The following is a 19,138-nucleotide window of genomic DNA, read 5'->3' as shown; positions in this document are numbered from 1 at the left end:
ATTAAATATTTATTTTATAATCGTCCATGTCCGAATTTTTGTATTTTTTATTTTTAATAATTTTTTAAAAAGCGATTATATCACCCACCTCTATACAATATGTTGCTTTAATTTGTTTCCATGTTAAATGATAAATGATAAATGGGTTGTACTTGTATAGCGCTTTTGACACTACTTCCACATTTACCCATTCACACACACATTCACACACTGATGGAGGGAGCTGCCATGCAAGGCGCTAACCAGCACCCATCAGGAGCAAGGGTGAAGTGTCTTGCTCAGGACACAACGGACATGACGAGGTTGGTACTAGGTGGGGATTGAACCAGGGACCCTCGGGTTGCGCACGGCCACTGCGCCACGCCGTCCCTAAAAAAAAAAAAAATCCTGCAGAACAAAGTGGGACATCTCAACACTTGGTGGTATACTCTGTCAGTGAAGCAAAAAGACATAAACATGTAAAATATTGTGGGCTTGGAACATGTTATTATGTATTGATACAGACCGTATGTACAACTTATTATGGACCTCGGATGAGTGAGATGTGTATATTTAAACACACTTGGCACACGTTTCCAACTTGCAAATTAGCTCTGTGGTCTATATACATTTTGATTATCTTACAAGGATGTCGCCTAAAAGGCTTACATGCACATGCAGAAGAAAGAGCATATGCATGTGTGTGTCGTTCATAGTTGATGCTTTGTTTGATTTTCCGCACGCTTTCTTCCTTGGCATGTATATAAAACATCTTTATCAAAGTGTCAGATGTACAGTATGGCTCGTGTCAGTACGTCATGTTTTTGCCCTCCCTCCACTCCTTTGCAGTGGTGGGAGGGCGCACGCTCCGGAAATGTGCTTTACACACAGAATGGGGACTCAATGTGTATGCAAAACCTCAATTGCAAAAAAGAAAAGACTTCTAATCTGCAAGTATATGCGGTTGTCCAGCGTTGACCGAAGTGGCTTTCAGCAGGCTGGAAAGTTATGTCTATAAGCCGCACCCACTAAATTTTAGAAGAAAAAATATGTTTCCATATATTAGCCGCACTGGATTATAAGCCGCAGGTTAAGAGTTATTTACACAAATATTTTTTAAATGTGTATTTACATACCTTAATTGTTTCCAAGCTGTGCCGGTAACAAGGCAGTAAAACGGCTGATCAAACAAAACAGAAATCATGGACCCACTAGGTGCAGAAGTGAGCTCTCCAATCAGCTAAACTGACTCAATAAATCCACGGTGACGTTTGGGTGAATTTACGAAACCGAAACGATGCAAAAAAAGAATGACTTTGTAAGTTAATGAGACTAACACGGATATTTGTAAACTTGTTAGCACTAATAAAGCTAGCCTGATTACATTACGATAGCTTGTACAAATATGCATGAAAAGACTACAATCAAACGTGACGGTTTAGTACTGTAAGTATGAGTTGTTTTTGTTATATTGTAAAACTAACAAATGTTTCTTGGTGTGATGAATAAAGAAAGCATACCAGTCGGAACGCTATGGACGACTAGTAGACGGACCGGCACTGGTTCAAGGCACTAAACCTTTAGCAAACGTGTCCAAAAGATGGCGCCATAGCACAAACAATCACACAATTTATGAACATGTTGTCGGCTCTTGATACTTACTGTGATTTCCAGACTATAGAGTGCACCCTTAAAAAAGCCGCACCCACTAAATTATAGAAGAAACAATATTTCCATATATAGCCGTACTGGACTATAAAACGCAGTTGTAAATGTTTATTTACATACCTTAATTGTTTCCAAGCGGTGCTGGTAACGAGGCAGTAAAACAGCTGATAAAACAAAACAGAAGTCATCGTCATGGATCCACTAGCTACGGAAGCTAGCTCCCCAATCAGCGAAACAGACTCAATAAAACCAGGGTGACGTTATGGTGAATTCACGAAACTGAAACAATGCTAAAAAATAATGACATTGTAAGTTAATAATACTAACACTTAGACTTAAACGTAGACAAACTTTATTGATCCACAAAGGAAATTGTTCCACACAGTAGCTCAGTTACAAAGGATGGAAAGGGTAAGGATGAAAAGGATAATGCAGGTATAAAGTAGACTAAACATGTACCATAGTAGCAATATAAAATATATGTAATATGTACATATTATATCTACAGTATATAATACAGACTGATATATTATATTATATTTTTATATAATATTGTAAGAGTCGCATACTTGCGGTCTCACTGATACATACGCTGGAGGCCAGGTGCGCAGAGTTGACAAAGGTTTTAATGTTTTCACAAGCTCTTTAATAGATACGTTTGCTCCAGACTTTGGAGTCTCTCCAATCCTCCTCCTCCTGTACCCGACCACTCACTGTTAAAGACAACAGATCATTAGATTAACACGTACCACCTTTGAAATCTAATCATGTCAGCTGTGTCTCGCCGTCAACACATGCCCCGCCCCTGCCCGATGGTGCTCATCCTCAGCACCATGGACAGCGGCGGTGATCTTTGCTCCTGCAAGCGCGCTGGCCACATCTCCCCCCCCACAAATATATATACAATATATAACAAATCCTGATAACCATGGACGACACAGACATTGATTACCTTACGATAGCACGTACAGATATGCATGAAAACACTACTATCAAACGTGACAGTTTAGTACTGTAAGTATGAGTTGTTTTTTGTTGTATTGTAAAACTCACACACGTTTCTTGGAGCGATGAATACAAGTAGAAACGCTATGGGCGACTATTAGACGGAAGGGTACTGGTTCAATGATTGAGATGACGGCCTATCTTCTAAAATACAAACATATGAATTTTTATATGGCCATGGATGAAGTGCTGGCAGTCCAGAGTCGGGACCTGGGGTGGACCGCTCGCCTGTGCATCGGTTGGGGACATCTCTGCTCGGCGATATCAAATTAACACTAGAGCTGGCCCGCCGATTATATTCAGCGGCGGTGCCGCGGTAACACCGTATTCACCGCTAATTCTCATACTTGCCAAACCTCCCGGGAGACTCTCAAATTTTGGTGCCCCTCCCAAAAATCATCACGTCCGCTTTTCACCCAGTCCAGCGAAGGCTGTCCCAGTCACATAATATGTGCGGCTTCAGCACGCACACACACGTGAATGCAATTCATACTTGGCCAACAGCGATACAAGTTACACTGACGGTGCTCGTATAAACAACTTTAACACTGTTAGAAATGTGCGCCACACTATGAATCCACACCAAACAAGAATGACAAACACATTTCGCCCCCCCCAACTCCGCCCGCCTCAACTGACGCACGGAGGGGGGTGGGGGGGGGTTTGGTGGTAGCGGGGTTGTATAATGCAGCCCGGAAGAGTTGGGGCTGCATGGGATTCTGGGTATTTGTTTTGTTGTGTTTATCTTGTGTTACTGTGCGGATGTTCTCCCGAAATGTGTTTGTCATTCTTGTTTGGTGTGGATTCACAGTGTGGCGTATATTTCTAACAGTGTTAAAGTTATTTATACGGGCACCGTCAGTGTAACCTGTATCGCTGTTGGCCAACTATGCATTGCATTTACGTGTGTGTGCGTGCTGAAGTCGCAGATATTTTGTGATCGGGCCGGCACGTTGTTAGAATGGATGAAAAGCAGACGTGACGACAGCTCGTGGACGATAAACGCAGTGCCTTTAAAGCACGCCCCCAAGACCGTGGTCCGGGTGGACTACGAGATATAATGACTGATGAGGGACGGCGTGGCGAAGTTGGTAGAGTGGTCCTGCCAGCAATCAGAGGGTTGTTGGTTACTGGGGTTCAATCCCCACCTTCTACTATCCTAGTCACGTCCGTTGTGTCCTTGGGCAAAACACTTCACCCTTGCTCCTGATGGGTGCTGGTTAGCGCCTTGCATGGCAGCTCCCGCCATCAGTGTGAATGTGTGTGTGAATGGGTGAATGTGGAAATACTGTTAAAGCGCTTTGAGTACCTTGAAGGTAGAAAAGCGCTATACAAGTATAACCCATTTATCATTTATCATTTATTTATTATGAACATCTGCGGTCCTCTCCAAGCTTTCTCATGGTCATTCACATTGGGTTGTGAGTTTTTCCTTGTCTTTATGTGGGATCTGAACAGAGGATGTTGTTGTGGCTTGTGCAGTCCTTTGAGACCAGAGGTGGGACCAAGTCATTGTTTTGCAAGTCACAAGTAAGTCTCAAGTCTTTGCCCTCAAGTCCGAGTCAAGTCCCGAGTCAAGACAGGCAAGCCCCGAGTCAAGTCCAAAGTCAAGACTGGAAAGTCTCAAGTCAAGTCCTAAGTCCTGCATTTTGAGTTTCGAGTCCTTTCAAGTCCTTTTAACCACAGACTAATATATTAACACAGATTGTGTATGCTTTTCAAACGCTGTATTTATTTATTAAAACAAGTGCATTTTAAATTGCAGGAAAGAAAATTGTGCTGACATTGCACTTTATAATAGCACTATTAACCAGTCATTTTAAACATTAACTCATTCCTTTACAGAACAAACACATTGAAAAATTAAGTGCAAATGTACTTATTTGTACAAAAGTGTTAACATTGAAAAAACATGACATATACGTGAACATAACAAAAAAGTTGTACTTTTTATATGTCAGGGCCCTATGCTGCATTGCATTTGCAAAAGACCAAATTAGCCAAGAGTCTGTCAGTCATTTGTGCACGATGGGGGCGTAGTATGATGCCACCATGGCTGAAAACTCGCTCCACTGGAGCACTGGAGGCAGGCACTGCCAAGACTCTCATGGCCACTCGGAACAGTGAAGGAAGAGTCTTCATGTTCAATGCCCAGAACAAAAGGGGGGAGAGAGTTGTTTTGGGTTGGTGCACTACTTGTAAGTGTATCTTGTGTTTTTTATGTTGATTTAATTAAAAAAAGGAAAAAAAAAATTATTTCTTGTGCGGCCCGATACCAATCGATCCACAGACCAGTACCGGGCCACGGCCCGGTGGTTGGGGACCACTGAGGTAAACAACCAACAGTATGTCAGAAAGCTAGCTAAAACGGTACACATATTCATAATATAGTATACATTTTAACTGACCTTTATTTTACTATTTTTGTCTTTTTTTAGGTGGCTAAAATACGCGGTGCTGCTGACCGCCGTCTAACGTTACGTGTGATATATTGACTAACGTAACCCTGCTTGAAAAAAATCACTGAACAAAAAGTATGAATAAGGTAGTGAACTGCAACACATTCCCGTGTTTGCAATAACGTTATAACGTTAGCAGTGAGTTTACAGCCTCACTGATTTAACTACACAGCAAATAAAAGTCACGTTACTTAGCCAATAAACGTTATCTTACATTCAAAACTTACCGTTCTTTGTGCAACTTCAAATGCCGGACGAAGTTGGAAGTTGTTGCCTCTCCATCAGTCATTTTCGAACCGCATGTGTTGCATACTGCAAACCGTTTTGTGTTGACCACCTCGTAATTTTTATACCCAAACAAAATTATTTTAGGTATCATTTTTTGTTCACTGGCGTGTGGTTTGGACATGTCTTCTTCGTTGGTTGTCCTGCAATTTGATTGGATGAATGCTGTGTGATGAAAACAAAGTAGATCTAATTTGATTGGCTGTTGTACTGAGACCACACCAGCTGACACACGCAACGCTGATAGACAAGTACACAATGAAAAATACGGAGCGCTCCCGAATAACTTTTTCATCTTTGGGTTTTGGGGAAAGTAGCAAGTCATGTCAAGTCATGTCAATTCAAAAGGCTCAAGTCCAAGTGAAGTCACAAGTCATTGATGTTAAAGTCTAAGTCGAGTTGCAAGTCTTTTTACATTTTGTCAAGTCGAGTCTAAAGTCATCAAATTCATGACTCGAGTCTGACTCGAGTCCAAGTCATGTGACTCGAGTCCACACCTCTGTTTGAGACACTTGTGATTTAGGGCTATATAAATAAACATTGATTGATTAGGGTTAGGATAGATGGGTTAGATATGACTTAATAAAAACTTTTACTTTGCTGAATGTTTGTTTTTGACTGTGTTTTGCTCCCGTGTGGCGGGATAAAACACTTCGGCTCCAAACCCGGGCATCGGTCTGTATCTGGGCAGGATAATGGATACATGCTTTGTAATGGCTCTCATTACAGGTGCAGGTATATGCCTCATGAAATGTTCAGTGTTGGTGTGTTAAATATTTGAATATGCAATTAATGCTACGGCAGAGCAATCTCAACCTTGCCTGCTTCACCTTATCAGTGAGCGGAAGGAAAAAAAAAAGAAAAAAGGAGGCCACATTTGGATAGAGAAGCAAAAGCACAATGAGGTCTGGTGGTTGAATCAATTATTTATCAAATATTTTAATGATCAGAGTGCCTGGGGTGATCAAAGCCGGAGTGGCTTTGCTGGTGAAGACATCCACTCTACTTTGATGTGCTCCCCCAACAAAAGCACTTAACGGTTGCCGAACTCTATCCGACTCTACGACTGTGTGTCTGAGAGGCGTACACGCACATTTGAGGTCGCTGGCCAGTCTGTGCTAGAAAAAAATTGACAAAAGTCACCTCCGGTCTTGAGGCGTGGAACCTACAACTATTTTGAATGTCGAGGTCACCTTCTCAGATCCCCCGTGTGCGTTATCATAGATTTAATTGGACGGCTCGGTCTTAAACAGGGAGCGCTTGTCACTGGGTGTTGAATAAAACATCACTTGGAGAAGAAACAACCGCCTGGTACCTTTTTTTTTTTTAAATAAAATCCCGAATTAAAATGACCGCTCGTCGGATTCAAATGAGCCGCCCCTCAGAAAAAGAAAAGGAGCTGACAAAACGTGCTCAGAAATGCAAATATGCTGTCCGTGTGGCGTATAATTCGTCAGTATCCTCGTCCAGTTGCAGTACTTTTCAAGCTGTGATGGGTACAGTCGGAAACAAGGGCCGTGAGGTTAGAACGTATATTTAGACTTACTTGGCACAACTTGCAAATTAGCTCCATGGTCTTTATGCATTTTTATTATCTTACAAGGATGTCCGCCTAAAAAGCATACATGCAGAAGAAAGAGCTTCTACTGGTTATAGAAGGAAACGTTTTTGGATGCACATCAGAGGGAGGGTCTAATCTGTCACATTGCTGTTGAGAGTAACCAAAGGATGCAGACTCATGTACTCACAAAAATACTCCCCACAGGACGGAACAAAAAGCAATGGTGCAAAAAGGAGAAACAAAAAAAATGCACCGTGAAAAAAACAAATTACTATGAACAAAAATAAACTAAACTTTGGTTCGGAGTTGCATGACGTGTGCTGACTACAAAAACAACACCAAGCTGGATGGCACTGGGTTACAAAAACACCAAGCTGGTTTAGTTCAGTTCAGTATTAGTTTATTTGGAACATGCATACGATACAATGTAATTCAAAACATATTTCCAGTTGTTTCATTACAGCACGTCCGAAAAGGAGTAGGAAGAAGCTGAGCTTATTTAATCCTACCCCTTTTCATACCAAAGCAATTGTATCCAATTAATTTTTTCTCTGTAACAGAACAGTGAATAAATAATACAACATAGTAAGTAAACAAATATTAAATACATAAATAATCTTTATCTAAAAAAAAAAAGATTTTCATCATAATTATTGTTCTGTGTACTTTGTGAACACTTTGATCAGTTTCTTAAACTGAATCATATTGGTGCATATTGGTGCTTTGTTTGATTTATTTAGTTAATCCATTCCATAATTTAATTCCACATACGGATATGCTAAAGGTTTGAAGTGTTGGCACTGGGATACAAAAACAACACCAAGCTGGATGGCACTGGGATACAAAAACAACACCAAGCTGGATGGCACTGGGATACAAAAACAACACCAAGCTGGATGGCACTGGGATACAAAAACAACACCAAGCTGGATGGCACTAAGAATGGCCAAGATAGCAGGTAGCAAAAAACTCGAAGCATGGAAGTCGTGAGGGGTGGAAAGCCGAGGAGTGGAATCGCCGATTGCCATTCAGCTGTTAAGGTGCTGCTTAAGTAGCACCAGCGTGAATTGAAAGCAGCTGTGCACGTCTCCCAACTCCGCCCACAAGGGGAACAGAGGAACTCTAAGGGGAAGGAGAAATGAAGTAAGAATCCAAGGTCAACTGCACCAAATGAGCAAAACTGAATGCAAACCACAAGGTGGCAAAAATCGACCCAAAAGTACGATCATCAACGTCAGGAGGAGATGTCTTGCTTTCAAAGAATAATAATACTTGACTTTTTTTTTTTTTTTTGTATGAAAAGTGGAAATAAATGTTTCCAACCTCATCATTAAACATTTTAAAGTCGGGTTGTATAGATTTAATCACGCAAACCATTACCAACACATGTTTGTATACCAACACAAAGACTCCCACTGAAAACCACTGTGTGCTAGGTAAGCCGTTAGCTAGTTAGAGGCGGTTGAATAAAATAAATCAAGAACAACTTCAACAATGAAAGTGCACAAATAATAGACAAAATGGAAAAATGTACAAGATAAATCAAAGACTCAGTACAGTATCATAGGGAAATAAAATAAAGCAATACAAAAGTATTTCCAAAACGTTATTAGGTTCTTGCTTTAAAAGAGACCATGGAACTGTGTTTATAGTTGTATATTTATTTACCACCATATGCTATTTACACATTTCCTTCCAATATAGTTTCTTTGTTTCCGAGTTTTGAAAACAAATACAGCTGTATGATACACAAACATATGGTGGAGATCCGTCTGGTTTTTGTACCACCTCCAGCTCATTAAATGCACATTTTTAGCATCTTTACTCGTTGATGGAGAGAACTTTGAGCCAAAACACAATACAACTTACAAAACCCAAAACCAGTGAAATTGGCACGTTGTGTAAATGGTAAATAAAAACAGAATACAATGATTTGAAAATCCTTTTCAACTTATATTCAATTGAACACTATTTAATGTTTTTTTTTTTTTTGCAAATAATCATTAACTTAGAATTTAATGGCAGCAACACATCGCAATAAAGTTGGCACAGGAGCATGTTTACCACTGTGTTACATGGCCTTTCCTTTTAACAACACTGAGTAAACATTTGGGAACTGAGGAGACACATTTTTGAAGCTTTTCAGGTGAAATTATTTCCCATTCTTGCTTGACGTACAGCTTAAGTTGTTCAACAGTCTCCATTGTGGTATTTTAAGCTTCATGAGGCGCCACACATTTTTAATGTGAGACAAGTCTGGACTACAGGCAGACCAGTCTAGTTCCCGCAGTCTTTTACTACAAAGCCTTGCTGTTGTAACACCTGCAGAATGTGGCTCAGCATTGCCTTGCTGAAATAAGCAGGGGCGTCCATGACAACGTTGCTTGGATGGCAACATATGTTGCTCCAAAACCCGTATGTACCTTTCAGGATTAATGGTGCCTTCACAGATGTGGAAGTTACCCATGGCTTGGGCACTAATACACCACCATACCATCACAGATGCTGGCTTTTGAACTTTGCGCCTAGAACAGTCCGGATGGTTCTTTTCCTTCTTTGTTTCGGAGGACACGACGTCCACAGTTTCCAAAAACAATTTGAAATGTGGACTCGTCAGACCACAGAACACTGTTCCACTTTGCATCAGTCCATCTTAGATGAGCTCGAGGCCCAGCGAAGAATTTCTGGGTGTTGTTGATAAATGACTTTTTTGAAACATGTTGCAGGCGTCAAATTCCAAATGAGCTAATATTTGCAAAAAAATAACAAACTTTACAAGTCTGAACGTTAAGTATCTTGTCTTTGCAGTCCATTCAATTGAATATAAGTTGACGATTTACACAACGCACCAACTTCAATGGTTTTGGGTTTTGTACAATATGGTGTCATTTGCTTGCAAGTTCTTTATGTCATGGTCCATCTTTAAAGTTGTGCTAGTTTGTCTATGACGAGAGGAACGTGTGTTGTTCAGTCACTTCAAGGAACAATTATGGCGACATCATCGCTTGACGTGAACTTATTTTCCCCGCCATTGTCGCAGCGTTCCACCCCATCAGTCCTGCTCCCCTCGTCTAAGTGCCTCTTACCCGCTAGATTTCTTCTATTTTCTTTACAAATCAAATCATGTGCCCTGATTATGATACGCCGTACAAAGAAAACAAAAAATGGTGATTAAAAATTAAATACTCTTATCTCTCCGTGAGTTATCTCAGTCCCCAGAGAGATGATGCTTTTTTTTTTTTTTTCTTTTCTTGATTTCTTTTTATGGGCTTGCGGGTGTCTTTTGTTCCCAATTTAGAAGCTTGTCTGTGTGTGTTGTTCATATTTGATGCTTTGTTTGATTTTCCGCTCACTTTCTTCCTTGACATGTATATAAAACATCTTTATCAGCGAGTCAGATGTACAGTATGGCTCGTGTCAGGACGTCAGGTTTTTGCCCTCCCTCCACTCCTTTGCAATGGTGGGAGGGCGCACGCTCCGAAAATGTGCTTTACACGCGGAATGGGGACTCATTATGTACGCAAAACCTCAATTACAAAAAAGAAAATACTTCTAATATGCAAGTACTGCATACGCGAGTGTCCAGTGTTAATTTAAGTGGCTTTCAGCAGGCTGGAAAGTTCCGTCTACAAGCCGCACCCACTACATTTTAGGAAAAAAAAAAATGTTTTCTTATATTAACCGCACAGGACTATAAGCCGCAGGTTAAAATAGTTATTTACACAAAGATTTTGTAACTGTTTTTTTATAAACCTTAATTGTTTCCAAGCGGGGCCGGTAACAAGGCAGTAAAACGGCTGCTCAAACAAAACATAAGTCACTAGCTGCGGAAACTAGCTCTCCAATCAGCTAAACCGACTCAATAAGTCCACGGTGAAGTTTTGGTGAATGTACGAAACTGAAACAATACAAAAAAGAATGGTCTTGTAAGTTAATGATACTAACACGGACATTCGTAAACCTGTTAGAACATTAGCTAATGCTAACGCTAGCCTGATTGCATTACAATAGCACGTACAAATATGCATGAAAACACTACGGTTCAAGGCACTATACAAAGGAAAATACTGCAGATGTTCAAATCGTCCAAAAGATGGCGCCATAGCACAAACAATTACACAATTTATGAAAACTTTGTTGGTTCTGCATACTTACCGTGATTTGTGGACTATAGAGCGCACCCGTATATAAGCCGCACCCACTAAATTATAGAAAAAACAATATTTCCATATATTAGCCGGACAATATACTGGACTATAAGCCGCAGGTATGTACCTTGTTACAAGAGTTATTTACTCAAAGGTTTTGTAAATGTTTATTTGCCTACCTTAATTGTTTCCAAGCAGTGCCGGTAACAAGGCAGTAAAACGGCTGTTCAAACAAAACAGAAAACATCCTCATCCTCCAATCAGCTAAACAAACTTTAAGAAGTCCACAGTGACGTTTTGGCGAATGTACGAAACTGAAACAATACAAAAAAGAATGGTCTTGTAAGTTAATGATACTAACACGGACATTCGTAAACTTGTTAGAACATTAGCTAATGCTAACGCTAGCCTGATTGCAATACAATAGCACGTACAAATTTGCATGAAAACACTACTATCTAACGTGACAGTTTAGTACTGTAAGTATGAGTTGTTTTTTAAAATATATTGTAAAACTCACAAACGTTTCTTGGAGTGATGAATAAAGAAAGCATACGAGTAGAAACGCTATGGATGACTAGTGGGCGGAACTGCACTGGTTCAAGGCACTATACAAAGGAAAATACTGCAGATGTTCAAACTCGTCCAAAAGATGGCGCCATAGCACAAACAATAACACAATTTATGAAAATTTTGTTGGCTCTTGATACTTACCGTGATTTGTGGACTATAGAGTGAACCTGTATATAAGCCGCACCCACTAAATTATAGAAAAATTAATATTTCCATATTTTAGCCGGACAATATACTGGACTATAAGCCGCAGGTATGTACCTTGTTACAAGAGTTATTTACACAAAGGTTTTGTAAATGTTTATTTACATACCTTAATTGTTTCCAAGCGGTGCCGGTAACAAGGCAGTAAAACGGCTGATCAAACAAAACAGAACTCATCGTCATCCTCCAATCAGCTAAACAAACTTTAAGAAGTCCACAGTGACGTTTTGGTGAATGTACAAACTGAAACGATACAAAAAAGAATGGTCTTGTAAGTTAATGATACTAACACGGACATTCGTAAACTTGTTAGAACATTAGCTAATGTTAACGCTAGCCTGATTACATTACAATAGCACGCACAAATATGCATGAAAACACTACTATCAAACGTGACAGTTTAGTACTGTAAGGATGAGTTGTTTTTGTTATATTGTAAAACTCACAAACGTTTCTTGGAGTGATGGATAAAGAAAGCATACGAGTAGAAACACTATGGATGACTAGTGGGTGGAACTGCACTGGTTCAAAGCACTATACAAAGGAAAATACTGCAGATGTTCAAACTTGTCCAAAAGATGGCGCCATAGCACAAACAATAACACAATTTAGGAAAATTGTGTTGGCTCTTGATACTTACTATGATTTGTGGACTATAGAGCGAACCCGTATATAAGCCTCACCCACTAAATTATAGAAAATAAATACTGGACTATAAGCCGCAGGTATGTACCTTGTTACAAGAGTTATTTACACAAAGGTTTTGTAAATGTTTATTTACATACCTTAATTGTTTCCAAGCGGGGCCGGTAACAAGGCAGTAAAATGGCTGCTCAAACAAAACATAAGTCATTAGCTGTGGAAGCTAGCTCTCCAATCAGCTAAACAGACTCAATAAGTCCACGGTGAAGTTTTGGCGAATATACGAAACTGAAACAATACAAAAAAGAATGGTCTTGGAAGTTAATGATACTAACACGGACATTCGTAAACTTGTTAGAAAATTAGCTAATGTTAACGCTAGCCTGATTGCATTACAATAGCACGTACAAATATGCATGAAAACACTATGGTTCAAGGCACTATACAAAAGAAAATACTGCAGATGTTCAAACTCCTCCAAAAGATGGCGCCATAGCACAAACAATAACACAATTTATGAAAACTTTGTTGATTCTTGATACTTACCGTGGTTTGTGGACTATAGAGCGCACCCGTATATAAGCCGCACCCACTAAATTATAGAAAAAACAATATTTCCATATATTAGCCGGACAATATACTGGACTATAAGCCGCAGGTATGTACCTTGTTACAAGAGTTATTTACACAAAGGTTTTGTAAATGTTTATTTACATACCTTAATTGTTTCCAAGCGGTGACGGTAACAAGGCAGTAAAACGGCTGATTAAACAAAACAAAACTCATCGTCATCCTCCAATCAGCTAAACAAACTTTAAGAAGTCCACAGTGACGTTTTGGTGAATGCACAAAACTGAAACGATACAAAAAAGAATGGCATTGTAAGTTAATAATACCAACACGGACATGTGTAAACTTGCTAGAACATTAGCGAATGACACTAGCCTGATTACATTACAATAGCACGTACAAATATGCATGAAAACACTACTATCAAATGTGACAGTTTAGTACTGTAAGGATGAATTGTTTTTGTTATATTGTAAAACTCACAAACGTTTCTTGGAGTGATTACTAAAGAAAGCATACGAGTAGAAACGCTATGGACGACTAAGGGCACTGGTTCAAGGCACTAAACAGAGGGAAATACTGCAGCACCTGCAGTTAGCGAACTCGTCCAAAAGATGGCGCCATAGCACAAACGATAACACAATTTATGAAACCTATTTGTCGAATACATAACTGTGGAAGTCGCTTCCTAGCGGTTCCGCTGATCACACACGTCACAGGAGACCGGCGTCTAGAGTTGAACAAAGTTTTAATATACATCAACAATTTTGCGATATTTGACTTTTCAGTCTTTCCTTACTGTTAAAGACAACAGATGATTAGATTAACACGTACCACCTGTGAAATCTAATCACCTGCCAGCTGTGTCTCGCCGTCAGCCCGATGGTGCTCGTCCTCAGTACCATGGACAGCGGTGGTGACTTTTTCTCCTGCAGGCAACGCTGACTACACATCCCCCCACAGTAACATCGTGGCCTTTTATCCATAAATTAACCGCAGAGTTCTAACGTGTGTGGGGGAAAAAAAGTAGCGGCTTATAGTCCGGAAAACATGGTGCTGTATTTCCGTTATGAAATTGTCCGTCAGAGATGCTGATCTAAGACGACTCTTCTTCTGTCCTTGCAGGAAGCGTGTCAACTTGGGAAGATCACCTCTGTGAATGTAAGTCCTGTGCTCCGCTCTTCACTGCATGTCCTGCACCCACCATAAGCATGACAAACCCATGCTAACTTGTTTCATCAACTACATTTTCAACTTTCAAGAAAGTATTCTCGCACTCTATCTCGGCTTTTGTATGCAATCTGTTCGGAAAGGCCAGACGAAAACAATTGTCCGAAAATTGAAGCTTTTTGAAATGTTTTCAGTAAGAAATATTACAAATTCAGTCGATTTGGTCCAAACACCCATAACACATTTTAGAGAGAAAAATGTTAGTTTTACAAGTAAAAAAAAAAACATGTAAATATATATACCATATTTTTCGGACTATAAGGCGCACTTAAAATCATTTCATTTTCTCAAAACTCGACAGTGCGCCTTATGACCCGGTGCACCTAATGTACAGAATCAATTTGGTTGTGCTTACTGACCTCAAAGCTATTTTATTTGGTACATGGTGAAATGATAAGTGTGACCAGTAGATGGCAGCCACACATAAGAGATATGTGTAGACTGCAATTTGACTCAAGTAAACAACACCAACATTTTATATGTTCCATTGAAAATATAGAACATTACACACGGGGCTCAAAAATCTATCAAAATGTTTTAGTACGACTTTGGTAAGCTATGTGATGTATTGTACTGTGCTTCAACTTACGAGTATTATTATGGTGTGTGTATAAGGTAAGACATATTATCTGGCGTTTTGTTTCGCAATATTATGCAAAAGCAACTTTTCTTACCTTCTGGTACTTGCTGATCTGTATTTTTGGATCTGCATAAATCTTGAAAACTTTGCATGCGTCCGCCTTTGTAGTCTGTGCTGACACAGTAGTCATAGTAGTATAAACCTGACTGTGTTTCCATTCACTAAATTAGTCTGATTTCTCAAATACTGCATTTTCCAGACTATAAAGCGCACTTAACATTTTTGTTTTCCCACAAACCTCGACAATGAGCCTAATGTACGGAGTAATTCTAGTTTTGCTTACAGACCTCGAAGCAATTTTATTTGGTACATGTTGTAATGATAAGTGTGAGCAGTAGATGGCAGTCAAAAATAAGGGATACGTGTAGACAGCAATATGATGGCAATATGACTCAAGTAAACAACACCAACATTTTTTATGTTCCTTTGAAAATATAGAACATTACATCCATCCATCCATCCATTTTCTACCGCTTATTCCCTTTGGGGTCGCGGGGGGGCGCTGGAGCCTATCTCAGCTACAATCGGGCGGAAGGCGGGGTACACCCTGGACAAGTCGCCACCTCATCGCAGGGCCAACACAGATAGACAGACAACATTCACACTCACATCCACACACTAGGGCCAATTTAGTGTTGCCAATCAACTTATAGAACATTACAGACGGCGCTCAAATTTCTATCAAAATGTTTTAGTGCGACTTTGGTTAGCTATGAAGCCGCACCGCTTTATTTTAATTTTTTTATTATGATGTGTGTATAAGGTAAGACATATTATCTGGCGTTTTGTTTCGCACAATTATGCAAAAGCAACTTTTCTTACCTTCTGGTACCTGCTGATGTGTATTTGGGATCTGCATAACTCCTGAAAACCTACGTGCGTCCGCCTTTGTAGTCTAGGCTGACACCGTAGTCATAGTAGTATAAACCTGACTGTGTTTCCATTCACTAAATTAGTCAGATTTCTCAAATACCGTATTTTCCAGACTATAAGGCGCACTTAAAATCATTTTTTTCCCCTCAAAACTCGACAATGCGCCTAATGTACGGAGTTATTCTAGTTTTGCTTACAGACCTCGAAGCAATTTTATTTGGTACATGTTGTAATGATAAGTGTGAGCAGTAGATGGCAGTCAAAAATAAGGGATACGTGTAGACAGCAATATGATGGCAATATGACTCAAGTAAACAACACCAACATTTTTTATGTCCCTTTGAAAATATAGAACATTACATCCATCCATCCATCCATTTTCTACCGCTTATTCCCTTTGGGGTCGCGGGGGGCGCTGGAGCCTATCTCAGCTACAATCGGGCGGAAGGCGGGGTACACCCTGGACAAGTCGCCATCTCATCGCAGGGCCAACACAGATAGACAGACAACATTCACACTCACATCCACACACTAGGGCCAATTTAGTGTTGCCAATCAACTTATAGAACATTACAGACGGCGCTCAAATTTCTATCAAAATGTTTTAGTGCGACTTTGGTTAGCTATGAAGCCGCACCGCTTTATTTTAATTTTTTTATTATGATGTGTGTATAAGGTAAGACATATTATCTGGCGTTTTGTTTCGCAAAATTATGCAAAAGCAACTTTTCTTACCTTCTGGTACCTGCTGATGTGTATTTGGGATCTGCATAACTCCTGAAAACCTACGTGCGTCCGCCTTTGTAGTCTGGGCTGACACCGTAGTCATAGTAGTATAAACCTGACTGTGTTTCCATTCACTAAATTAGTCAGATTTCTCAAATACCGTATTTTCCAGACTATAAGGCGCACTTAAAATCATTTTTTTCCCCTCAAAACTCGACAATGCGCCTAATGTACGGAGTTATTCTAGTTTTGCTTACAGACCTCGAAGCAATTTTATTTGGTACATGTTGTAATGATAAGTGTGACCAGGAGATGGCAGTCAAAAATAAGGGATACGTGTAGACAGCAATATGATGGCAATATGACTCAAGTAAACAACACCAACATTTTTTATGTTCCATTGAAAATATAGAACATTACACACGGCGCTTGAAAATCTATCAAAATGTTTTAGTACGACTTTGGTTAGCTATGAAGCCGCACCGCTTTATTTATTTTTTATTATTAAAATGTGTGTATAAGGTAAGACATATTATCTGGCGTTTTGTTTCACAATATTATGCAAAAGCAACGTTTCTTACCTTCTGGTACCTGCTGGTCTGTATTTTTGGATCTGCTTAAATCCTGAAAAATTTGCCTGCGTCCGCCTTTGTAGTCTGTGTTGACACCATAGTCGATACACTGCAAAAAGTAAGTGTTCAAAAAAATGAAAAAAAAAAATACTAAAATTAGGGGTATTTTATTTGAACTAAGCAAAATTATCTGCCAATAGAACAAGAAAATAGACTTTCCAAAACAAGTAAAATTAGCTAACCTCAATGAATCCAAAAATACCTTAAAATAAGCATATTCTCACTAATAACAAGTACACTTTTCTTGGTAGAAAAAAAGGAGACCTTTTTGATCATTATGTTGAAAAATATTCTTAAATTAAGTAAATGCTAGTGCCATTATCTTGACATAATAATATGCGCTCGGCATCATGATTTTTTTTTTCATGCTTGAAGTAATAAATTATTACTTTAAAAAAGTAGTTTTATACTTGTGAGTGTTGATGACACAGCTTTGCAACAGTTGATATTCTAGTTTCAAGCATGTTTTACTCAATATACCGTTTTTTTCAGACTATAAGTCCCAGTTTTTGTCATAGTTTGGCCGGGGGTGCGACTTATACTCAAGAGCGACTTATGTGTGAAATTATTAACACATTACCGTAAAATATCAAATAATATTATTTAGCTCATTCACGTAAAAGACTAGACGTATAAGATTTCATGGGATTTAGTGATTAGGAGTGACATATTGTTTGGTAAACGTATAGCATGTTCTATATGTTATAGTTATTTGAATGACTCTTACCATAATATGTTACGTTAACATACCAGGCTCGTTCCCAGTTGGTTAATTATGCTTCATATAACGTACGCTTATTCAGCCTGTTGTTCACTATTCTTTATTTATTTTAAATTGCCTTTCAAATGTCTATTCTTGGTGTTGGGTTTTATCAAATAAATTTCCCCAAAAAATGCGACTTATATGTTTTTTTACCTTCTTTATTATGCATTTTTGGCAGGCGCAACTTATCCTCCAGTGCGACTTATACGCCGAAAAATACGGTACCCACATTACAGTGTTTTAAATAGGGACTTTTGTCCAGGCTAGAACCAATGATCCGTGTTTGCATTGCTTCTTCTGGAGAACTCTGCTTAACTATAAGACTTTTTCAGCTGAGGAACCATGTTGAAGAACCAATTAACTCCGTGAATTGAGGTTCCAATGTGTATAGACTTCAAAATTCAAACGAACTCAAAAGCATATTGTGAAAATTCCAAGTCAAATACATTTCCCCAAAAAATGCGACTTATATATGTTTTTTTTCCTTCTTTATTATGCATTTTCGGCAGGTGCGCCTTATACACCGGAGCGACTTATACTCCGAAAAATACGGTAGGTCATAAAATCTCAGCAACAAGCTGTAATATCTTACTGAGATAATTTAGGACCAAAACCCTTAAAACAAGTAAAAGACTCTAACATAAAATCTGCATAGTGAGAAGAATTATCTTATCAGACAGAAAATAAACAAATATCACCCTTATTTGAGATATTTAATCTTACTTAGATTTCAGTTTTTGCAGTGTATAAGCTTCTTGTTATGTTACATTCATCCTCCGCTGTTGCCATTTCTAATATAAAGTAGTGTAAAGTTTTCACTTATATCTGTCAGTAAAGTCGCCATGAAAGTGCTAAAACATACCGGTGTAGTGAGTTTGCATTATTCAGGAGATGAATAATCACAATTCAACAGGTCTGAAAAGAAGTAAGAAAACGCCATACTTATTAAACTCATCCCTCACCGAAGAATTTGCAGCTTTTCAGTGTAAAATAAATACTTTTTAAAGTTGCGAATTGACAAAACGTGCAAGGGCTGCAAAAAAAAATAAAAATCCAATTAGAACACAATGACCTGTTGCTGGCATGACTGTAATCACACAGAGAATGAAATAGAAAGCCCGTGGTGGTGGATGAAATGCTCCTAATGGAGTCCCCACATGGTTCAGCAGGTTTGATGCCA

The 19,138-nt window shown here is 39.1% G+C and overlaps 1 protein-coding gene across 1 annotated transcript in view; it reads left to right on the top strand.

Annotated features, from left to right (window-relative positions):
- Positions 1 to 19,138, top strand: part of pcdh11 (protocadherin 11) — a 624,709-nt gene that overhangs the window by 340,740 nt on the left and 264,831 nt on the right. Inside the window, exon 4 of the mRNA XM_061930581.2 lies at positions 14,220 to 14,255. Coding sequence (XP_061786565.1) covers positions 14,220 to 14,255 — 36 coding nt within the window. The remainder of the gene's footprint in view (positions 1 to 14,219; positions 14,256 to 19,138) is intronic.

Source organism: Nerophis lumbriciformis, linkage group LG36, assembly GCF_033978685.3.
Source record: "Nerophis lumbriciformis linkage group LG36, RoL_Nlum_v2.1, whole genome shotgun sequence".
In the NCBI taxonomy this organism is placed as follows: Eukaryota; Metazoa; Chordata; class Actinopteri; order Syngnathiformes; family Syngnathidae; genus Nerophis; species Nerophis lumbriciformis.
This window is presented reverse-complemented; position numbering and strand designations above follow the sequence as displayed.